This window comes from Opisthocomus hoazin, chromosome 24 (assembly GCF_030867145.1).
Source record: "Opisthocomus hoazin isolate bOpiHoa1 chromosome 24, bOpiHoa1.hap1, whole genome shotgun sequence".
Taxonomy (NCBI): domain Eukaryota; kingdom Metazoa; phylum Chordata; class Aves; order Opisthocomiformes; family Opisthocomidae; genus Opisthocomus; species Opisthocomus hoazin.
This window is the reverse complement of record NC_134437.1, coordinates 2,574,365-2,598,294: the sequence shown is the minus strand read 5'-3', so window position 1 is coordinate 2,598,294 and position 23,930 is coordinate 2,574,365. Positions and strand designations below refer to the sequence as shown.

General features: G+C 54.1%; 2 protein-coding genes across 12 annotated transcripts in view; one reads left to right on the top strand and one right to left on the bottom strand.

Annotated features, from left to right (window-relative positions):
• Positions 1 to 612: 612 nt before the first annotated feature.
• MCAM (melanoma cell adhesion molecule) lies at positions 613 to 17,807 on the top strand. Of its 11 annotated transcripts, none has more exons than XM_075442647.1 (17): positions 613 to 712; positions 5,369 to 5,496; positions 5,607 to 5,817; positions 5,926 to 5,996; positions 6,106 to 6,193; positions 6,394 to 6,573; positions 6,661 to 6,788; positions 6,952 to 7,114; positions 7,204 to 7,325; positions 7,646 to 7,784; positions 7,900 to 8,021; positions 8,120 to 8,255; positions 8,389 to 8,406; positions 8,990 to 9,131; positions 9,581 to 9,698; positions 12,347 to 12,441; positions 17,719 to 17,807. In XM_075442647.1, exons 1-16 carry the CDS (start codon positions 646 to 648, stop codon positions 12,401 to 12,403), a joined length of 1,890 nt encoding a protein of 629 aa, XP_075298762.1. In that variant the 5' UTR covers positions 613 to 645; the 3' UTR covers positions 12,404 to 12,441; positions 17,719 to 17,807. The 11 variants fall into 11 exon arrangements, with proteins under 11 accessions (XP_075298762.1, XP_075298760.1, XP_075298763.1 ...); XM_075442645.1 differs by having other exon boundaries at positions 12,347 to 12,451; positions 17,719 to 17,801; XM_075442648.1 differs by having other exon boundaries at positions 12,347 to 12,389; positions 17,719 to 17,794.
• CBL (Cbl proto-oncogene) overlaps positions 17,653 to 23,930 on the bottom strand; it is a 47,800-nt gene continuing 41,522 nt past the window's right edge. Inside the window, exon 16 of the mRNA XM_075442640.1 lies at positions 17,653 to 22,357. Coding sequence (XP_075298755.1) covers positions 22,077 to 22,357 — 281 coding nt within the window. The 3' untranslated portion in view covers positions 17,653 to 22,076. The remainder of the gene's footprint in view (positions 22,358 to 23,930) is intronic.

Genomic DNA, 23,930 nt, shown 5'->3' with positions numbered 1-23,930 from the left:
AAGCCGTGGCTAGGCTTTGGGGCAGAGCAGTGCTGAGCAGGGGAGCGGGCCAGTTCTGCCCCGAAGCAAAGCCAGCCGGATCCTCTGACGCCTGGAAGGGGGGCTTCCAGGTACCGTCCCGCTTCCGGGCACCCCCCAAGCCCCCGTGGAAACCGGCCGGGCCCCACGCCTCTGCCCCCCCCGCTGGCTCCGCTGGCGGTTCCCACCCCCAGCGCCCGGCGCTCTGCTCCGATCGGCCTGTGCGAGCCCGGGCAGGCTGGACGGGGCGGGCTGCGACTCTGCGAGCGCGGCTGGGACGGGGCCCTCCGGCAGCGCCAGCAATGCCTGCGCACGGCGCCTGCCGAGACGGGGGGGCCGCTCGGGGCTCAGAGCCGGGGTGCCGGCCGACGTCCCGCGGCCTCGAGTGATGCCCGCTGCCCGCGGCCGGACGCGGGGGCCGAGGGGGCCGGGGCTCCGCACCCCCCCGGGCCGGCTGCGTTGGGCGCTGCAGGGCTCGGCGCGGTGGCGCCGGGCCGGCTGCCGCTGGGGAGTGATAAGCGGTCGCGGGCAGTGGGCAGGCACCGCGCCTTCCTCCTCCTCCTCCTCCTAGCCTGACGTCACCCCGCGGCCCTGCTCAGTCGCGGGCGGGCGGCGGCGGCGGCGGGCATGGCCGGGGGTTGGCGGGCGGCCGGGCTCGCCCTGGGCTGGGGCTGCTGCCTCCTGCTCTGCTGCGGTGAGTGGCGCGGGCTCGGCGCTGCCGGGACGGGACGGGACGGGACGGGGCGGTCGGTGCCGGCGGCGGGCGGGGGCCGCGCTGCGGAGCCGGGCTGCAGCCGCCGTGCCCGGGCGGGGAAGCCCCTGAGCCCCGCGCTGCTGCTGGCGCCGCTCCCGCCGTTGCCCGGGGGACGCGGCTCCGGCGGCGGGGACGTGCGGTGCTGCGCTCTGCGGCCCCCTCCCGGCGCCGGGCTGCGCGCCCCGAGGGGGCGAGGGGCGGCCGCCGGCCGGGTCTTCCCCGCGGAGCCGCTCCGGGGCCGGCCCGGGCGGCTGGCCGAGCTGACGCCCTTCGGGCGCTCCCCGGCTTGGGGCCAGGAACGCTAAACCCGCGGTGCCGGGGGAGCGGCCCCCTCGAGCGTCCGTCCTCGTCTGCCCGTCCCCGGGCTCCGCGGCGGGGCTGGGTGCGGGGGGCCGGGAGTGCCCCGTTCCGCTCTCGGGGTCCCTTCGCAGCCCCCCGAGGGCAGGGAGGGTGAGGGGTGCCGTTTGCGCCCCCGGAGGGGCCGTGCTCCACGGGGCGGGGTGCCGGGGTGCCCGCACGTGTGCTCGGTGTGCAGCAGGGCGAACTGGGCGCGTTGTGAGGAAGCATCCACCCCTCTCCTTCTAAGGAGTTTTTCCCCGAGCGCTGTGTTTCTCTTGGCTTTTTGCACGCCTCCTTTTTTTTATCCTCTTTCCCAGCCATTTTCGCCCTCGGGGGAGGGGGGGGGGCTGCGTTTCCTGCCCTGCCCTGCCCTGCTCCCCGCAGCAGCCCCCCCCCCCCCCGCCCCGGGGCCAGGGAGCGGTCCGGGTGCGCTGGCCGCTCCCTGCCCGGCCGTGCCGCGGGGGGGCCCCCGGCGCTGGGGCAGCCCGCCCTGGCCGAGGCGTTGGCGACGCGGGAGCGCCGAGCGCCGGGGCAAAGGCGAGCTGCTCCTCCCCCAGGCCCGTGCTGGGGTCCCCCTCCCCACCGCACGTGTGCCGAGCCAGGCGTGTGCTGGCTGGCGGCGGCGGCGCCTTGGCGAGCCCAGTCGCGGTGGAAGGCTTGATGCTTCCCAGCAGCGTGAGGGGCCACGGCCAAGCCGTTCCCAGGCTGGTGAGGGGGCTCCGCCCGCGCTGGAGCTGCCGGTGCCACCCTGGCCCCTGGTGCACTGCAGTCGCCGGCTGCTGGAGAGGTCTTGGTGGAGGTTGTCACCTGGCTGCGGAGTGTGAGCCTTTCCTCTCCTGGTGCACGTAGCTGGGTCGTGGGGGGGGGGGGGGGGGTGTTTGTCTGGGGGGTGCGAGGTGCCGGTGGCTCCTGCAGCAGAGCCTTGGCTCCCTCCTTGTCCCCAGCACAGTGAGGGCTAGGCTGGGGCAGAGGCTGTTGGGCGCTGGCGCTTGCTTGCTGCGGGGCCAGGGCTCTGCAACTTCTTTCTCCTCTCTCTGAGGAAGAAGGGGGGCAGGTGAACCCTCTCCGTGGGAGCTGAGGCACCCCGGCTCTGGGATCTGTGCAGGAAGGGCAGCCTTGCCAAGGCAGAGGAGGGCAGCATGTGTGCAAGTGCTGGGGGCAGGAGGGATCTGGCCGCAGCTGCTTTCCCTGCGAGGGGAACACAAACCCGCGGAAACCTCAGGCATCCCACGTGCAGCGCCAGACCCCTGTGGTGCCCCTCTCACTGCTCTTGCTGGGGGCTCTGCACTGGGGGCTCTGTGCCGCCAACGCAGCTGCACTCCTCGCTGGCTCCACACACACCTCGGCTCCACAGGAGGCTGGCGGGGGGGGGGCTGTGCTACTCCCCACCTCCTTCCCCGGGTCTAAAAGCAAATCTTTGTTCTTGTAGAGCTCTGGCTGCCGGCCGGCTATCCGTCAGCCAGATGGAAAGGCACGGGGGCTCTCCTCCCTTCCCTGCTTGCTTGCTGCAGGCGTCCTCTCCAGATCTCTAGGTCTTCCGCTGGAAGGGTGCCAGACGCTTGGGGTGCGTGGTACAGGCTGGAGCTCAGCTCTGCAGCTGGGCTGCTCCGCGTCTGGCCAATGGGTCTCCAGCCCTGCCTAGGTTCCCTCACCGAACCGGTGTCTGCAGCCATGCTGGGCACAAGGGAGGATCGCCATGTTCCCAGATCCTGCTATGCTAGGGTGCCTGTGCCCAGAGCCCATGTAGCCTGCCCACGTGCCTGGCAGGCTGTGGAGTCTGGGAGCTGCAGGAGGAAGCCTTGTGTCTGCAGGGCTGTGGGGGGCCTTGTGTGCCCCAGCTAGCCACACTTGCGGTGTCGCTGGCTGCTCCTTCCAGCCCGGGGGAGGGCTAGTGTCCAGCCTGTCCCCGGGGGAGGTGGGGAGCAGTGAGCCCTTGTTCCAGGCAGGGTGGGGGCTCCAGTGTCCATGTCCACCTCCTCAAGGGCAGTGGATGGGTGGGAGGGATGTGTGCCTCATGCCAGCCCCAGATGCCAGCCATTCTCCAGCTGTGAGCTCATGGTTTCAGCTGCTTCACTGCCTGGATGAGGGCTCTCATGCCGAGTGGGTCGGTGGGGCGGGCCAGCAGCTTTCCCTCCTCTGGGGCTGGGTCTGCCCAGGGTCCATGCTGAAGGTCTAAAAATAACGGAGGGGCAAAGCCTGGCCTGGCTGCCTGCAGCCCAGAAGTGTCAGGGCTCAGGAGAGGGTGTAGGGGGGCAGCTGGAGCACACCCCAGCCCCAGACTTGCGCAGGTCTGCGGGTGCCTGGCTGCACCAGGCAGCCAAGTCATGGCCATGCAGGTGGGCAGGCACCTCCGGTGCAAAGTTATCTTTTCCTATGTACACTCAGTCCAGTTTCCTGACCCCAGTGCATGCTTATCTCTGGGTCTTTTACCTGTTTTTCTAGCACCTCCTTTCCCGTGGAGTGGTTTGCTCGTTCCTCTTTGCTTAGTGCCAACCCAGTGGGATGGGTGAGGGCTAAAAGCTGGCTGTTGGGGTGTCCTGAGGTGGCTAGTCCTGTGAGGCAGCGCCTTTACTGTGGCAGAAGGGCTCCTGGCTGCGTTCTGGGGCTGCGCCACCATCTACCCACTCCAGTTAAAGAGTATTTTGTGGGCACAGCATTGCCCTTTGAAGTTGCCTCACTTGTGAGGCTCTGTGGCTGTTACAGAGCGGCACTATCAAGGGAGCTGTTGACACAGCTGGCTTCCTCCAGCCTCTTACCCCAGCTCCTGTACCTGGGCTGGGCTGTGGGAGCCGAGCCAGCTGGCCCTGTTGCTGGGGGATGGACTGCTGTGCCCAGGGGGTGCAGATCCCCCTTGCTTTGGCACCTGCAGAGCCAGCGGCAGTGGCACTCCCAGCCTTGCTGTGACACAGCTTTTGTCTCTGCTGTGCCTGGCTGGGGCTGCTCTGCCCGTAGCCCCTCTGGAAGTTGCTCTGTTCTCTGTTCTGGATCGATAGCCATTACTTCCCCTTGCTGCTCTGGAGCCTGGCCAGGAGCTCCATTAGTGCTGCAGGCGGCTGGGCTGGGCAGGAAGGTGGGGTGCCAGGGTGGGCAGGCTCCGCTCGCTGGGGGTGTGGGTCCCTGGTGCCACCCGTGCTATGGGTGGACAGCACTGGGTTTGCTTTACAGGCGAGAACCAGAGGAGCAGTGAGGGGCTTGCCTGGGGTATGCTGCAGGGGTGGATGCTCTGACTGCTGGGTTCGGGGTTCCTGCCCGACTGGCAGGATCAGAGCTTGGGGAAGGAGCCAGGAGTCCCGGCTGTGCCATGGCTGTGGTGGCTGGGGGCGTGCTGCCTCCCCAAAGGGCCCTGTTGCTTTGGAGGGGGAAAGGGAGCAGCAAGCAGCTGCAGCTGGCTGGGGCACCCCTCCTGAGGCGCTGCCCCAAGTGCCCCGTCCCGCTGTGGAGGAACACAGCGCCTCATTCATGCCCCAGCTCCCAGGGCCACTGCGGGGGCCGCACGGGCTGACATCAGGGCTCTGGTCCCAGGCTGCGGGAAGGTGCAGCCTTTCTGCTGTCAGCTTCAGTCTCCAGCACCTTCCCCTGCCTCTGCTAACCTTCCGACACCTCCTTGCCTGGCTCTTGGAGCCAGTAAGGCATGGTGGGTGCTGGTCTGGGATGCTGGCTCGGACCAGGGGCATGAATGTATGCTCTGGGGTGTGAGGCAGATGAGCGCTGCCCTGGGCTCAGAATAAGGCAGCTGGCAAGGCGATCTGCTCGTTCATGGACTATGGAGACGCAGCCTCCTCTCATACCCATCCCCGAGCAGGATGCAGCTGCTCCCCACCTCGGTGGTGGCATGGGGATTTGGGGGCTCCGAGGTCCTGCTCCCCATTGCAGCAAGGCTGGAATGCTGTGGGGAGGGCAGATCTGGCGGGGACTGCAACAGCAGTGGGGTGGGTGGTTGTCTCCAGGTGTCCTGGGGAGACTGGTGGTGTGAACAGGGTGTGCCTCATCCCATCGCTGGGAACAGGGTTGGTGGCCTGAGCCTGTGGGCTCTCTGGGGACGCAGAAGGCAGCGTGGCGGCAGGAGCAGGGCCGTGCTCCTGGCTGGCACTCCCACTGGGCTGGGACACAGTGCCTCGGGGACGCTGGCACAGGACACAGCTCTGACCCGTGCCCTTTGGGGATGGAGATGGGGACAGGCGTGGGCTCAGCTCCCTCGCTGGCTCGGACACAGGGGCTTCCCTGTGCTTCCTATGCCTCATGTGCTCTGTCCTGCAGCTGCAGCCAGCAAGCTGGAGGTCTCCATGCCAGCTGTGGTCGAAGTAGAGAGTGGGGGCACGGCCAGGATTGAGTGCAACTTCTACATCCCTGGAAATGGTTCCTATACCTACATCAACTGGTTCTACGTGAGTGCTGGTCTGGGAGAGGAGCAGTGGGCAGTGGGCTGGGGTGGCAGCTAGCCCAGAGCTTTCTGCTGCACTCCTTGTCAGCCCATCCTTGGCCCCTTGCCTTGCAGATTGACCGCAACAGCCGGCTGAGGCTGTGCCGCATCACAGGCAGCGAGATCCTGGAGGAGAACACGGACTACAAGGGGCGGCTCTCAGTGGGGGAGGACAAGGCCCTCTCCATCAGCAGGGTGACGGTGCAGGATGCCAGGACCTTCGTGTGCCAGGTTGGGGCAGGCAGCCATGGCGTGGGCGAGAACCGCACCGAGCTCCACATCTACAGTGAGTGACTGGGCAGTAGGGCAGCACGGCTGCGCATCCGCTCTGTGGAGCCAACAGGGCATCCCGTCCAATCCCTCCTAATAAGCGTGAGGTGGCTTCTGTTTCCAGAGGTCCCCGAGGCCCCTGAGATCATGGCCAGCCCAGGAGGCATCTCCGTGCAGAGCAGTGACGTCTCACAGGTGAGGAGAGGCACAATGCGGGAAGGGGCAGGCTCCTAGCTGTGCCATGTTCCCTGCTCCCCTCTCCCTGTGGGGTACCTGGTGCTCAAGGCGCTCTCTGCCGCCACAGATTGCGCAGTGTGTGAGCAGGAATAGCTTCCCACCCCCCAACATCACATGGCACAAGAATGGAGAGCAGCTGCAGCCGGAGGAGAAGAGTGAGTTGCATGGGAATGGGGATGGGGAACTGCACCTGCCTGCTCGGGAGAGGGGTCGGGGTGCTTGTGCTATCCAGGGCCTCATCAAGCAGGGGCTCGCAGCCTGTGGCCACCCAGAGCAGCCCTGTGCTCCCAAGAGAGCTCTCCTCACCTCCCACGGCCTCCCCGCGGGCTGGGAACAGCGGCTGTCCCCCCTGCAGTGGTGAAGATCCCTGCCACGCTGACCCGTGAGTCAAGCGGTCTGTACACGGTGAGCAGCACCCTCTTCGCTCACGTCACCCGGGAGGACCGCAACTCCCTCTACCACTGCACCGTGCACTACTGGCTGCGGGGACAGAGGCACGCCGTGGAGTCGCGGCGAGTCAACGTCACCGTCTTCTGTGAGTCAGGGGCTGGGGGCCGTGCCTGCTGCCCAGTGCTGCATGGTGGGGCCCCGCACCGACCCTCACCACTCCCGCCTCCCCCAGACCCTGCGCAGCACGTGAAGCTGCAGGTCATGCCGTCCTCGTCGCTGGTGAAGGAGGGGGACGATGTGAAGCTGGTGTGTGAGGCTGACGGGAATCCAGCGCCCGTCTTCAGCTTCTACAAGAGAGAGGTGAGGCCAAAGGGGACCTGGGCACCTCTCCTTTGGCAGACATCTTATGTCCCGCCTGCTCCTTATCCCCTGCCTGGAATGCCCTGGGGAGTGGGACACAGCGGCTGGGATGAAGGCTGCCTGTGTGGGGCTAAGAACGCTGCTTTATCCCCTCTGCCTGCAGCTGGAGGACAGCTGGCAGGATCTGACGTCGCTGGCAGACACCAGCAGTGGAGTGCTGAACCTGCACGGTGTGAATAAGAGCAGCAGCGGCTTGTACAGATGCCAGACTCTGGACTTGGATGATATGAGACAGCTGGAGAAGGATGTAGAGCTGGTTGTGAACTGTAAGGCGGTGGGCCAGGACCTTGTGCACCTTGTGGTGGGTGCTCTGTCCCTCCTGCTCACCCTCCCCTGGTGTCCATCCCTCTCCTAGACATTGAAGGGGTCCATGTGAAGATGGAGCCGTCCTCACCCCTTCAGGAAGGGGACAGTGTGAGGCTGAGCTGCGATGCCCACAGCCCTGTGGCCCTGGACTACCAGTGGAGGGATGAGAAGGTGAGCAGGCGTTCGGGTATTGTCACACTCGGGCTTGGCAAGCCTGGGCTTTGCAGCAAACTGAGCAGAGCCAGAAGCTTGCTCTGTCTCTCGTGAGAGAGGCCAGGGGTAGGATTGCCCTTGCATGGACCTGCGTTGTCCATCTCTACCTCTTCACCTCCTGGCCAGTACCGCAGGGAAGTCCTGTGCTTGCAGGCTCCCTCACTGTGTGTAGGAGGGAGGGCTGAGCCCATCTCGGACAGCCGCAGAGCCTGGGGAGGTGGGCACAGAAAGGCCTGGTGCTTGGGGCTCATTGCCAAGGGGCGTCCCCTTCCCAACAGGGCAGGAAGGTCGCAGAAGGGAACCAGCTCTTCCTGAGCAACCTCACCTTCGAAACCTCCAGCAACTTCAGCTGCAAGGTGATCGCACCAAGTGTGCCAGGGCTGGAGCAGAGCAAGCAGGTGGCCGTGGCTGTTCAGGGTAAGAACTGGCATGTGTGCAGACATGCTGCCCTGCCAGAGTGACCCCCATCCTGCCGAGCGTCAGCCCCGTTGCACCCTGAGAGCCACGGGTACTTGATGAGCCCTCCCCACAGGGAAGCCGCGGATCGTCGCCATCAGCTCCCCGCTGTACGTGCAGCAGGACGAGGTGGTGAACCTGACCTGCAAGGCCATTGCTTTCCCCAGACCCTCTGTCCACTGGAATGTCGACGGGACGGTGAGAGCTGGGGAGGGTGTTGGGTCCAGGCTGTGGTCTTTCAGAGGGGCTGCACACTGCCTCGGGCACTGAATCCTTCACTGCCTCCCCCCCCACAGGCTCATGAGTATGTTGAAAATCAGCACATCGCCAGCAACCTGACGGTGCGCGTGAACCACGACCTGCTGCAGGCAGGAGCCATATGCAGAGTCTCCAATGCCCTGGGTGTCAGTGAGAAGCACATCCAGCTGCTGGGTGAGTCTCGGGCACTGCCCTCTGCCCCAGAAACCTGGAGAAGCATTAGTCCCCCTCGCACAGGCACCGTGTGCGCCGTGCTGCCGTGGCGTGGCTGAGCTCTGTCTCTTTCCCTCCCTTCCTGCTGTACCAGTGGAGTCCATCAGAAAAGGTCAGTCTCTGCAGTGCTGGGTGCATCCATGGGCCCAGGCTGTGGCGGGAGCATGCCACCGATCGGACTGGGCTCGCCTCTGGCCTGGGGAGGGAGCCTTGGCTGCTGGCTCTTGCACCGCGTCTGTCGCTGCTTCCCTCCCCCTGCCAAGCTGCCGGGGCAACGGGGGCTCTGTCCCCGCCTGTTTCTGCAGCCCTGGGAAAGCTGTCTGCTTGTCCTCAGCCTGCAGCCCAGCGAGGCCATCGAGTGCAGCTTTCTGCAGTCCAGGCCCCCTGGGATGGCAAAAGGGATGGCCTGATGTCTTGCAGGAAACCCTGTAAGCCATCATCCTACGGCATGCAAGGGCATGGCAGCTGGGAGCAGAATGCAATGTGTGTTCATACAGAAATCGCCCTAACGGAGCACTTTCATACTGACATCTGCATCTCGCAGGGAGCTGGAGACGCACTGGGAACTGGGGTCCCCATGGTGCTTTCTTGGGGGGAGCGATCCTGTCTTTGCCCCCAGGGAGTGCAGTAATGCCGAAGCTGGAGAGCGTCAGGGTGGGACAGGCATTAACTTCTTCCTCTCCTGTTATGTTTAGATCAAAAGACACCAGAGAGCAAAGGGGTGATCATTGTGGCAATCATTGTCTGCATCCTCGTGGTGGCTGTGCTGGGGTCTGTCATCTACTTCCTGCACAAGAAAGGCAAGATCCCATGTGGCCGCGCTGGGAAACAGGACATGTAAGCACTGCCGCCTGCCATCCCGGGGAGCCCCTGGGGCCGGAGATACTTTGCCATCGCTCATGCTTCCCATCTCATTGCATCAGCTGCTCCCTGCCCAAGGCAGAGGGAGGCAATAGTGCAGCCTTGGGGGGCACCACGCTGGGGTCTCAGCAGCGCTTCCAGCTTCCCACAGCCTGGGGTCTTCACTGCTCACCCAGTCCACGCAGGGAGGTGATGAGGAGGACAGCAGAGTGATAGAACAGCCAAGGGACCCCTCCCCAGGGAGAGGCAGGGCAGCCCAAAGCTTTCTCTGAGCTGGAGTCTCTTTCACCCCTGGCCATCCTCTGCCCTGGCCCCGCTCCAGAGCATCCCCTGAGATGGAGCCCCAGGGCTTGGCCTCACTCCTCTGGCCACGTGTCCTCTTTGGTATCGCAAACATGTCTCAAATTGTCACCTCCCTCCCCTAGCACAAAGCCAGAGGCACGTAAAGACAAGATTGTAGTTGAAGTTAAGTCAGATAAACTTTCCGAAGAGGCGGGGCTCCTGCAGGGTGCCAACGACGAGAAGAGACCTGCTGCTGACCAGGTAGGACGCAGCGTCGTGCACTGCCCTTCCACAGGGCCAGGGCTGCTCCCGGGGTTGGGAATGGAGGTGAGGAGCGGTAGTGGGGTGCATCAAGGTAATGCTTTTCTCCTCCCTGCAAGCTCCTCTCCCAGCACTCGCCACCCTGCATGGGCCTCCATCATCCATCATCAGTGCTCAAGAGGGGCCGTGGGCGGGAGGGGAGGTGGCAAAGCCACAGCTCTCTGCTCCAGGAATGTAGGCGCAGTCCTCCCCTGCGCATGTGCAGCTCTGCTCCGTGCCAGCTCCTGGCACCTCCTGGAAGCACACTGCCCAGCCTGCGTGGCACTGCCTCCTTCCCTGCTCCCTGGAGCAGGAGCCGGGCTCCCTGGGGGGCCTCTGGGAGAAGGAACTACATAAACATCTCTGGCCAGGAGTCAGAGCGGAGGCTGAAGGACGGCCTTGCTATGGCATCTCTGAGCCCAAGCTCTCAGTGCGGGATGAGATGAGTCTCCCAGGCCATGTGCTTTACCTCTCACCTGGGGTCTGGAGCCGCCGGGGGCTCGAGCAATTATTTGCAGTGTTGGTGCTAGATGCTACTGTGCTAAGGCAGGGTTTGCGTGTCCTGTGGAGCCATAGGATGTGGCACCTGAGCCCACTGCTGTTTTATTTGCCTTAGGCCAAGAGATAAGCCCACCGTGGTCCTGCTGCTGCTTGCACAGCTCACGCTCAGCCCCTGCTCTGGGGCAGGTGCTCAGCCACCATGGCGTAGCCCAGGCTGGCGGCTTTTGCCCTGTCACATTGCCGTCTGTCAGGCAGACGCGTGCAGTGGAGGACCTGGTTTTATGTTCACCCATAACTGCTTTCTCTCCCCCCCCCCCCCTTTTCTGTTTTGGCGGACTGAAGAGCGAGAAATACATCGATCTGAGAAACTAGAGAGGGAATCTACTAAGTGCTTTCTTCCTTCAAACCTTTCCTGCTCTTGGATTGCCTTGTCCCACCCCTGCTCCAGTACCTGGGGAGCACGGCCAGAGACGATTACTGCATCGCAGTGTTGAGCCCCAATGCACGGGGGACACCCCCCGACTCACCTGTCCGTTACCTCAGCCATGGGCTTGCAGGTTGTTGACTTAGCAGGAGCAAAGCTCGACTTGCTTACTACTACAGAGAAGCCAACAGCAATATTAGGAAGAAATATCCCATTAAGCTACCTGGTGGAAGGATTTGAGGCTTTTTCAGGAAATTTGTTCTGTACATGTGTGGGAAGGTTTTGATGTGTTTTACCCCAAACTTGTTCAGAAAAGCTGGTGAAATTTTACTTTTGGGATGTCGCAGGCACCTTAGATGTAGCGATGTGCAGGTTAGAAGAACAAAGAATGGAAGCAGTCTGTTAGAGCAGCATTTGCCAGCTGCTGGGGAGGTGTTAGTGCTTTGCTTTTCCTTTGAACTGTTCTTGTCTCGTTGGTTTAGCCCAGCGTGCCCTGGTGGTGCTGTGCAGATAGGGAGCTCCACGACGGGTAGCTGTGATCCTACGGGAGGCGAGTACCTGGCAGAGCAAGGATGGGTGCCCGTCTCTCGGGCACATGCCAAACCAACGGCGTAGGTTCTTTGGTCTGTAGCATAGCCTTGCTGATGTGAGGGGGAGGGCTTCCCTCTCCCAGCTCCCCAGGGAATTGGATTGCTTTTAGGGGCTGCACAGCTGCTGGAAACAGCTGGTCCCAAAGTCTCCCCCAAATTTAAAACTAAAGAATGTTAGGTCAGGGCCAGTTGGTGATGTCTCAGGGTTTTTTTGTGCCGAACAATTACCAGCCCCAGGTAAAACTTGTTTGTTTCTGTGCTTCAGTGGCACCTCTGGCCCCACAGCCAGGCTGATGCTACAGCAGCAGAGTGGTGGAGAGGGGAGGGCAAGCAGCCTGCCTTTAGCTTCTGCTGCCGTGGTCTGTCCCAGCCCTCTGCCTGCAAACACGGCTCTCCCTTCTGCCTCCTCCTAGAGAGATCATCCCCCTGCAGCCCCTCCAAATCATGTACTCTCAGTGCTGTGCTGTCCACAAGCCTGTCTCCCCCCAACAAGGGGCTGAGGCTGACCCTGGGTGACAGGAGAGGTGTCCCCTCGCGCACCCCCAGCATCCTCTGCCAGTAGCGGGAGCCGTGCAGCAGCCCGGCAGCCAGCACCCTAAGAAGCGGCGAGCTATACTCGTGAGCTACAAGTGTTGTCCAAGCAAATGCTTTGGTTTATATATATTTTTGTTGGATTGTGTGTAAATTTCCAGAAGTTTTGTCTGATACTTGCAAGGTTTTTTTTATATATGTGAAAATAAAGTACAAAGATCAAAGCCGGGTTCTGAGTTTGTTGCCGCTAGCAGCGGCCCCACGGGGATGGTAAGGGCAGCGTGTCTCCCCCGTCCCGCTCCATTGCAAGGCTCCCTTGCCTGGGAGCAGGTCACCAAGGCTGGGTGGCACTGTGCAACACTCCCACATTCAGGTTTGCTTCCAGAACAGTGGGACGTTTTACCTAGGAGACAGGCTTAAGTCAGCACACGAGTGTCGGCTCCAACCCCTCCTCGCCCAGGCACTCGGGGTGCCGCTGAAGGTCACAGTGGGCTGGCAGCTGCCGCAGGAAAATGTGGGAAGATGTTCTTCTGTTCCCTGGTAATAGGTGATGCCATTAACAGGTGGTGGACAAGTCCGATACCAAAAGTGAAGAGGTAGCAGCAGGTAATGGCTACTGAAGTACAGATGGACTAATAGACTCGATAATCCTGCGAAGGTTGTAACAGGTGACACGATTATACCCCCTGTAGCTGGTAACAGATAATTCTGTAGATTCCAATATGTAATTGCATTAACAGCCACTAATAACTACCACTACTAATAAATCTACTAATGTACTCTAATAGATAAGTGTAGTATTAGAATGTAATATATATTACGAGTGACGGTAGGTACTAAAAGACAATACTGTCAATAGAATTTAATAGATCTTAACAGTAGAATCTATTAGTTGTATTAATAGCTAATATACTAATAACTACTCATAGATAAGTCTATCACTAGATTCTAATAGATAACATAGTAGATAATTGTATTGATAGCTACTATAGGTGCTAATAGATATTGATGGATTTTTCCCTTGAAGAATTCTAATAGATTATAACTTATTTCTATACTAGCTACTCTAGATCCTAATAGATAATTCTTATTTGTATATTCTAATACATTTTAATTGGTAATTGTATTAATAGCTACTATAGATACTCAATTCAAATAGGTATTTATTAGATGCTAATGGTAATAACTAATAGATAATTGCAATAATACTAATACAGACATGAATATATAATTATCTTAAAATATTCTCATAGATTATGAGACAAAATTGTATGGCTAGCTACTAAGTATACTAATAAGAAATTCCATTCATTAATTCTAATAATTCCAATAGATGCATTGATAACCACTATTGATTATAGATGCATTAATAACCACTATTGATTATTCAATACGTAGATTCTGTTATAGATTCTACTAGATTATTGTATTTCTAGCTGATGTAGATACTAATAACTACTTAATGAATAACAGTATTGTTAGATATGGGTAGATTATACAAAAAAATCTTATTACCAGCTACTGTAGATACTAATAAATCTGCAAATACATTCTGATAAATTCTGATAGACCAGCTAGTGTAACTACTACTTATACGTAACTATTGGTAGATTCTGATAGATACTGTGTAGGTTGAAATTGCTATTTGTATTACTCCCTACTGTAGGTACTAATACATAGTTGTGTTATTAGAATCTATAAGAGAACTTTGCTACTCGCTGTGTAGATGCTAATAATTACTAACAGACCATTGTTTTAGTAGGGTCAATTCTAAAAACTGTTAGTGTCTACGGTAGCTGTTATCTGATAGCTGTAATATTCATCTAATGTAATAATAAACAGACTTGTCTGTGAATGATAGCTACTGTGAACACTAATAATGCTAAAACCAAACCTGTTAGGGGTCGCAAGTGGATACCAAAACCTTAACTCTACTACTAGCTGCTGTAGATACGAATAGTTACTCATGGATAATTGCAGTATTAGAATGTATGAAGTTCTAACAGAAAACAGTTTTACTAGCTATGATAGATACTAATAACCCACTAATAAATAAATAAATCAACCAATCCAATTCTGTTGTTGCACTGGGAGCCGGTTCTGTAACGCAGCTGTGCTAGGAGCTGGGGCAGATGATACTAAACACCTCTAGCCAACTCTGTCACTACATGGACTGGTTAGCCTGCAGCAGGCTGCACTAGCGAACTCTGCTAACGTGAGCATGAGGTGGCAATAACCAGGACTGTGATACCAGGACAGAGTTCACAGTACGGACACTGCCACAGGACACAGGCTGTGACCCCTCCACTTGCCTTGGACTCCAGAGAACTAGCTGGATACTGCAGGATGACATTAACATGCACGTGCCCCACATTTCATCCCAGTTCATATTATTTGGCTGCTCCGTTGTCCTCTGTGTCCTCAGTTGACCCAAATTAACCTCGAGTAACCCCGTGTCCTCATTTGACCCCGGACTCTATATTTGGGGGGTTCGAATGACCTAAAGTAACCCCCAATTAACCTCGAGTAACCCCGTGTCCTCATTTGACCCCGGATGCTATTTTTTTGGGGTGCGAATGACCTAAAGTAACCCCCAATTAACCTCGAGTAACCCCGTGTCCTCATTGGACCCCGGACGCTATTTTTTTGGGGTGCGAATGACCTAAAGTAACCCCCAATTAACCTCGAGTAACCCCGTGTCCTCATTTGACCCCGGACGCTATTTTTTGGGGTGCGAATGACCTAAAGTAACCCCCAATTAACCTCGAGTAACCCCGTGTCCTCATTTGACCCCGGACGCTATTTTTGGGGGGTTCAAATGACCTAAAGTAACCCTCAATTAACCTCGAGTAACCCCGTGTCCTCATTTGACCCCGGACGCTATTTTTTTGGGGTTCGAATGACCTAAAGTAACCCCCAATTAACCTCGAGTAACCCCGTGTCCTCATTTGACGCCGGACGCTATTTTTGGGGGGTTTGAATGACCTAAAGTAACCCCCAATTAACCTCGAGTAACCCCGTGTCCTCATTTGACCCCGGACTCTATTTTTGGGGGGTGCGAATGACCTAAAGTAACCCCCAATTAACCTCGAGTAACACCCGTGTCCTCATTTGACCCCGGACGCTATTTTTGGGGGGTGCGAATGACCTAAAGTAACCCCCAATTAACCTCGAGTAACCCCGTGTCCTCATTTGACCCCGGACGCTATTTTTTGGGGGGTTCGAATGACCTAAAGTAACCCCCAATTAACCTCGAGTAACCCCGTGTCCTCGTTTGACCCCGGACGCTATTTTTGGGGGGTTCGAATGACCTAAAGTAACCCCCAATTAACCTCGAGTAACCCCGTGTCCTCATTTGACCCCGGACTCTATTTTTTGGGGGTTCGAATGACCTAAAGTAACCCCCAATTAACCTCGAGTAACCCCGTGTCCTCATTTGACCCCGGACTCTATTTTTGGGGGGTTCGAATGACCTAAAGTAACCCCCAATTAACCTCGAGTAACCCCGTGTCCTCATTTGACCCCGGACGCTATTTTTGGGGGGTGCGAATGACCTAAAGTAACCCCCAATTAACCTCGAGTAACACCCGTGTCCTCATTTGACCCCGGACGCTATTTTTGGGGGGTGCGAATGACCTAAAGTAACCCCCAATTAACCTCGAGTAACCCCGTGTCCTCATTTGACCCCGGACGCTATTTTTTGGGGGGTTCGAATGACCTAAAGTAACCCCCAATTAACCTCGAGTAACCCCGTGTCCTCGTTTGACCCCGGACGCTATTTTTGAGGGGTTCGAATGACCTAAAGTAACCCCCAATTAACCTCGAGTAACCCCGTGTCCTCATTTGACCCCGGACTCTATTTTTTGGGGGTTCGAATGACCTAAAGTAACCCCCAATTAACCTCGAGTAACCCCGTGTCCTCATTTGACCCCGGACGCTATTTTTGGGGGGTTCGAATGACCTAAAGTAACCCCCAATTAACCTCGAGTAACCCCGTGTCCTCATTTGACCCCGGACTCTATTTTTTGGGGGTTCGAATGACCTAAAGTAACCCCCAATTAACCTCGAGTAACCCCGTGTCCTCATTTGACCCCGGACTCTATTTTTGGGGGGTTCGAATGACCTAAAGTAACCCCCAATTAACCTCGAGTAACACCCGTGTCCTCATTTGACCCCGGACTCTATTTTTGGGGGGTTCAAATGACCTAAAGTAACCCCCAATTAACCTCGAGTAACCCCGTGTCCTCATTTGACCCCGGACGCTATTTTTTGGGGTGCAAATGACCTAAAGTAACCCCCAATTAACCTCGAGTAACCCCGTGTCCTCATTTGACCCCGGACGCTATTTTTGGGGGGTGCAAATGACCTAAAGTAACCCCCAATTAACCTCGAGTAACCCCGTGTCCTCGTTTGACCCCGGACGCTATTTTTGGGGGGTTCGAATGACCTAAAGTAACCCCCAATTAACCTCGAGTAACCCCGTGTCCTCATTTGACCCCGGACGCTATTTTTGGGGGGTTCGAATGACCTAAAGTAACCCCCAATTAACCTCGAGTAACCCCGTGTCCTCATTTGACCCCGGACTCTATTTTTGGGGGGTTCGAATGACCTAAAGTAACCCCCAATTAACCTCGAGTAACCCCGTGTCCTCATTTGACCCCGGACTCTATTTTTGGGGGGTTCAAATGACCTAAAGTAACCCCCAATTAACCTCGAGTAACCCCGTGTCCTCATTTGACCCCGGACGCTATTTTTGGGGGGTGCAAATGACCTAAAGTAACCCCCAATTAACCTCGAGTAACCCCGTGTCCTCGTTTGACCCCGGACGCTATTTTTGGGGGGTTCGAATGACCTAAAGTAACCCCCAATTAACCTCGAGTAACCCCGTGTCCTCATTTGACCCCGGACGCTATTTTTGGGGGGTTCGAATGACCTAAAGTAACCCCCAATTAACCTCGAGTAACCCCGTGTCCTCATTTGACCCCGGACTCTATTTTTGGGGGGTTCGAATGACCTAAAGTAACCCCCAATTAACCTCGAGTAACCCCGTGTCCTCATTTGACCCCGGACTCTATTTTTGGGGGGTTCAAATGACCTAAAGTAACCCCCAATTAACCTCGAGTAACCCCATGTCCTCATTTGACCTCATTTGATTGCATATGACCTGTGCGTGCGTATCTGGCTCCAGGTAAGGGCAGTTTACCTTTCAGTTGCAGGATACTCCAGGCTCCGGCCTCCTGGAGTGCCACGGAGTCCAGCCCCGGGCAGCCCCTGCCATGGCTGTAGGCTTTCCTGCCCCCTAGTGCCTAAGACACCCAATTCAAGGCTGCGCACGATGGACTCTAACAGCATCTAACAGATTGTATAACATCTGTTAGACCACACAATATTATTAGAAGTGTGTAACATTATCTATGTATGCTTAATTTTGGGTTTGTTATATAGCCTTTTATTTTATATATAATTACACTCTATAACGATGTAATGTACAGAATTGTATAAAGGCTGTGCAACAATCATAAAAGTGTTTTAGGTTCTAGACATCAATGTACTAACATGGTCTGTGAGAGGCAAATGGAGCCTAACAGGCTTCAGCAGCGTGGCACCAGTGCTTCACGATCTACTAGTCCCCAACAGATACTGCAGATCTCGCTGGACTCTACCAGTTTCCGATGGACTCCCTGAATTTGAATTTAACAGTTAATTGTGGTAATTGTTAAAATAGCTACCAAGTCAGTCGCAGTCTGCAAGAGATTCAGGAGACTACCCGAACATCTCTGACTTGGGCACCCTGAACAAGACAATGAGACAGGCTTGAGCAGGCCACTGTTTTTCCAGGACTCACAGAACCAACACAACACAGACGATATGCTACAACAAAGGAAATTTTATTGAAAAATAAAACTTTGTTTTTGTTTTCTTTTTACTGACACAGGTGAATGAAATCCCAAACAAAGAAGCTCTTAGTGGGCAGCATACAAGAATGGAAACAATTAATAAATAACATTAGTATAACCTCTAAACATTAACAATGCATTTGCAAACAAAATGAGGACTTTAAACCAAGTGAACCTTAAAGCTCAGCTACTCTCTGTAAGAATATTTACCTTCTGTTTTTCCTTATTCTTTACAGATCTGAAAGGATTAAATACTGCTATTATATTTTTATATTAATGACACTATTATACTTTTTTTAAAATATTTTGTGAAAATCTCAACATTTTTAACACTGATATTATACAAATCGGTATTTGTCATTCCAGAGAAAGAACAACTGTTCCTCCCCCACTGGGAATTTCAAAAAAGATTTCTATTAGGAACTTTAAAAATAAGCGTCCTTATTCCCCACTGATTTTTAAAGTGGCACCTTTAAGTCAGTGCCCTGGGAGTTGCACTTTTTCTTGCTCAGCTGAAAAGAACACATTTACAGTAATGACCCTGCCTCAGGATTAGCTACAGTAATATAATCAGTCTAGTGCAGGAAGCAACATGCTGTACGCCAATACTGGGCTGCCCCAAGGTAAGGGCTCAGGGAAAGGCGTGCAGGAAAGCTGTTTGCAGTGAAAGCAAGTCCGCCGCCTCCCAGCAGAGACACTCCACACCTCAAGCTGCAGCACTTGCAGAGACAGACACACAAGGGCAGTGCAGCAGACAAGTTTTACCATACCCCTAGCAGGACAGATCTCATTTCAGATTCCCATTCAGCTGCAGTGGCACTGAAGCACTGTGTCAGCCAGACAGCCTGTTCAGAACAGACGACACTCGCCTGCTTTCCACAGCTACCTGCTGCTCGCTGTGCAGAGATGCATACTGGTCCCACATATTGTGTGTCCAGCTCTTGCTGTATAAACTGTTTTCTGCTTGCTTTGTGTCCAGGGTTGACAGGTAGGGGAAAAAGCATTTTTTATGAGCAGAACTCCTATTTTGTTACAAGCAAAACCAATCCTGTCCTACAATTCTACTGTCTTCACACCAAGCTTAGTACAGCACCAGTCCAGACAAGTCACTGTTAGTAACAGGCGAAGTGGGAAACCTCCAGAGTTGAAATGCTACAAAACACAGTGTCACAGTTGAAGTGACAACTGCCCATCTTTCTTGCCCCTTCTTTTCACCCCATTCAAGGCAGTCTCACGCTCAAAGGCATCTTTACAGCTTGTCTAGTTCAGGCTCTTCATTTTCACAGGGGGATGGATACTCAGATCCAGCCTAGCAATGCAGCATTCCCTTAAGAAAGGCACTAGACTTTTTTTTTTTTTCGGGGGAGGGGGGGGCTGTGTTGTTCTTTTTAAAGTAGCATCATAAACTTAACTTCTTAAGAATAAAGATCAGTGAGGTGAAAGGAAAAAAGATAAATCAATCTTAGGCTTACCTTTTTGAAAGGACAACATGAAAAATACACTGTACAGTGCCTGGATTGACTTCACAGAGCACAGCCATAAGACATGGTCAGGACTCTGCTGCACTTCAGTGGTACTAGCAAACGCTTAAGCGTCTAAGGAAGAAAAGCCAAGATTTAAGTTTCTTAAATCAGTTCGAGAAACAAACAGTGCATAGAAAAGACACATGCAGAAAAATTAGTGATACATGCCACAAAGATTGCTCTCTCTAATCTCTAATACCTAGAACAATACCCATAGAAACGTCTCTCAGCACATAAACCCCAAAGACAGGCCTGTAATAGCTCTGCTAGGCATGATTTAATTTAACATTACAAGCCTGTAATAAAGGGCTTGTACGGGACAGGGCATCACTACTTTGATCACACACACTGTGCAAGACAAGAGTTAAGGCTTTCTAGCTGGCTGGACTTGACTCTTGTGCAGCCTCAACAGAGACACCTCTGCCTGCATGAACCAGTCATCGCCAGACTTGAACACACCCGCACTGAGTTTACACAGAGAGTCAGAAAAGAAGTGGTTCCAAACCCAATACGCAGCTAGCGGCAGCACTGGAGAGAATATGAAAAAGAGGGAAATAAAACTGTAGTGCTCCCTCACAAAAGGGTTTTTACCTGGTTTTCCAGGACAAAGTCAGGAAATAGCTCTCACATACGCTAGGACTGGTTGCTCAGGCTCCCAAGAGTAACATGCAGATCTACTGAGAACAATCAGAGCTGCCCCATGTTCCTGCCTCAGCAGCACCAGTGCTAGGCTTCCTTCTCTAGAAGCTCCCACAGACACAATGACCAAGGCTGCCAAGCTTAACTGCACACAGCAAGAGCAGGACTGGTTCACGGTACCGCTGACTGTTGCACATGTGAGCAGAGGAAGAACAGCTCTTCTTCCCTGAGTGCAACACGCACTGACATCACCTTCTCTGCAACTCAGCACCTTCACCATGGCCAGACCCTGCTCTTGGCTGTGCCTGACCTTTCTCTGCACCACTGCAGAGCACCATGCCCACTGACATGAATCTCATCAGTGTGCTGCATTTGCAAGTTTCAGCCCTGACCCCAAAATAGCAACGGTGGTGATGGCCTGTAAGTGTCGCAGGAAATCTCCTTATTGTTTCAGAGAACTTTCTCTTTACTAGAGAAAGGAGGGGAGTAAAGAGAGACAGTTCTTGCTTTTAAATTGCCTCGAGCCCACTGCATCATTTTATAAAGCTGTATAAAAACCCCTATACTCTACATAAAACCAACATTTTACGCTTAGTTCCCTTTGCTAATACTTGTTATGTCCTCTCCACCAACTGCAAGCCGTTCCTCTGAGACCTGGGCCCAGCTACTAGATTCTTTGAAAGGCTGAACTGCACCCAACTATCTAAATCACTCCAACAATATTTCAAGTTGCAACCCTTTGCCTAGTGACTACTTCTGCCCTTAAAGAGATGCAAATAATGCTAGACATGCTTCAAAACGCTAATAGCCTCTCCGTGTACACAGAGCACTTGTTCATACAGCAGGCTGTGTTGTGTATCCCTGCTCGATTTAAATCCTCTCAAAAGGAACCACACACTTCTTGCACATCAAGCATATACGAACTGAGTTAAGTAGCTGAGTATGCAAGTCAGGTTTTTTCAAAGTTACAGCTGAGTACTGACTTTTAAAGCTGTGTGATCATTTTACAAATACAGAAGTTTCCCAGATCTGTTTTAACACAAGCTCTGGCAATACCTTAGAGTAATGAAAACGGAAAGAAGAGCCCCCTCCTGTTGTTTTGATAGCCATGTGGAGAACAGGTGCATTTCTTTCACTGCAAAGCAGGTAAGACACTAACAAATACATCAGCTGCATCTACCGATTCCACAAAACAGCCTGGCACAAAGACAGCTGGCTCCCACAAACACTCTCTGAAGGAGATAACGGAATGTGCGTGAAGGCCACTAGTCTGCGACAGCCACCATGCAATTAAGATAAATAAAACATCATATTTACCAGGTGCAACATTCCAAGAGAAAGAGTGCATGGAAGGAACCAGTGATGGCTGCTCAAGCCCAGCAGGGCCACAATCAAGTTTGAGCACTGAAGCACAAAATGCTCAAGGCTAAAATGGGAGAAGCAGCAGCCAGTTCTTTGCTCTCACTCAAATTCTTTGCACCCTCTCCCACCCCTCAGAAACACGCAAAACTTTCAGCACATCTAGCTGCCTGGAATCTGGCGCTGCCAGTGTTGCCAGCAAGAGAGAGAGAAATCCAACTCCCAGCACTGTCAAGATCAAAGTGCCTGACAGAAGCTAGTCATGCTATCGCCAGGCAAAAAGGGAGGACTTGAATCATAAGCAATAAATGCTGTTATTACAGGCAAGAGGGAAACACCATGGCAAACAGGAAGCAATCAAAAGATTCTTCCAAGATCTCCTATTTATTCCCAGCAGAAAGTGACCTCCCAGCTGCTCTAAAAAGCATAAGCCAGACACACAGCAGCGAACAGATCCAAACCTAGTACCGTAAACCACAGAACACACCACACCGACCTGGAGACTTTGTTTCTCAGAGCATTCACTTAGAATTCACAGCACAAAACACACCCCCTGGCCTCCAGGGCATCAGCTCGGGGATCCCTTGTTGCGATACCTTTCTCTACCAACACCCTGGAAATACATCTGTTCTCTCAGACAAGAGGTAGGGGTAAAGGACTCCAAGACATACACTGTACAAAACACCATTCTGCTCCATTTCATTCCACTGCTTTGAAATCTGGAACCACAAAAACCTGATAACTGATTCTCTTAAGAGGCAGGACTGACCTCAGCACGAAGTCTCTAAAGGAACCCCCTTCCCCTTTGGTGCGTAGCTGGGCTACGGCTGCCCAGGCAGCTGGTCCACAGAAGTTGTAGGTATGGAGGTAATGTGCTATGTGGCCACATGCGCAGGGGAGGAAATGGAAACAAACTCCCGGAGAATATTCTTGGCCATTTCAATATTGTTATGTGCAATGACCAGTGCTTTCTGAATGTCCTGATATGAGTAGCCTTGGCTCATTAGATTCTCGATCTCACTGGAGAGTTGCAGTGACGCACTGGTCCCACTGCTGGCTCCGCCTGTTTGGCAGCTCCCTGCTTTCCGCTCAGAATTTATTCTCCGTGGTAGTGGCTTCGGTGGCCTTTCTGGAACTTGAGAGCCATCTGAAAAACCTGGAAGGAGAAACCAATGCATCACTTCAAAGTAGGACGTGTGATTCTTGCTTGGAAGAAAGCGGGAGTGACATTAGACTGATAAATGGCACTTCAAAAACATGCCACTGAAAGCTATCCCACTTCCTCCAACCAGTCTATCCTCCCACACAACGGTACAGATTAGCTCAGTTTCCTCCTTTCATGTGCAAAAACGGCTAAGGAGATTTCTTTAATTAGGCAGCCACATTAGGCTCATTTATTAAGATATGACCACATAAATAGAAAAAATTGACAAGGGATGTATGTGTGCATGTGAGCAGATCTCAGATATCAGCTTTAGAATAAGAAGCAAAGACCTGCTGGGAAAAAATGACACAGAGCATATGCAACTTTACCAAACATCCTATTTCCTTCTAGAATCAGGCAGTGACCCCCAGTTTAACTGTCCAGAAGCTGATCTCTCCCCACAGAACTGTTGTCTACATTGCAGCATGCTGAGGGAGTGCATGTACAAAACCAGATCTATCAGTTACAACTCATTCACCACAATTGCTCCAGCAACTGAATTATGTTCTCTGAAGGGTCTGCTCCTCTTCCGCTGCCAGCCCATCAGCAGGCCAGGGCCATCTACTCCTAGATGGGCCAGCTACATCTCAGCTCCTGCTGAAGCTCCCTCTAGCTAGTGGCTGGCAGCTATGGCAGATCAGTAAGTTCAGCCTGTTCTGCCTTTCCTCTTGTTCATTCAGATGTGTTACTTGCCAGTAGCTACATCATGCACTACTCCTGGGGAGAAAAAAGAATAACCAGTAAACCACACAAGACACTGAACACTCCAACACATTGCTTAATGTGTGAATCCAACACCTGATAATTTTTGAGCTCTAACCTCCTCTATCATTGCAGAAAGCATTTTTTCCTAGTTTGCAAATCACAAGAAACTTCTCTGCATGAATATTTGACAGGCCCTTAAACAAAGTTTTGTTTGTCTTCTGGAGAAACTCCTCCAGGCACTCATGATAGAGTTTTCTAGCAGTAAAACTGGTGTACAACAGACAAATCCATAAGACTAAGTATGTCCAAACAAGCCCTTTTTAAAATGGGCACTGCAGCACTGGTCACAGAATCACAGAATCACAGAATGGTAGGGGCTGGAAGGGACCTCTGTGGGTCATCTAGTCCAACCCCCCTGCCGAAGCAGGGTCACCTACTGCAGGCTGCACAGGACCTTGTCCAGGCGGGTCTTGAATATCTCCGGAGAGGGAGACTCCACAACCTCCCTGGGCAGCCTGTTCCAGGGCTTCGTCACCCTCAGAGTGAGAAGTTCTTCCTCATGTTCAGACGGAACTTCCTCTGCCTCAGTTTGTGCCCATTGCCCCTTGTCCTGTCCCTGGGCACCCCTGAAAAGAGCTTGGCCCCATCCTCCTGACACCCACCCTTCAGATATTTATAAGCATTTATTAGGTCCCCTCGCAGTCTTCTCTTCTTCAGGCTGAACAAGCCCAGCTCCCTCAGCCTCTCCTCGTAGGAGAGATGTTCCAGTCCCCTCATCATCCTCGTAGCCCTCTGCTGGACTCTCTCCAGTAGCTCTTCA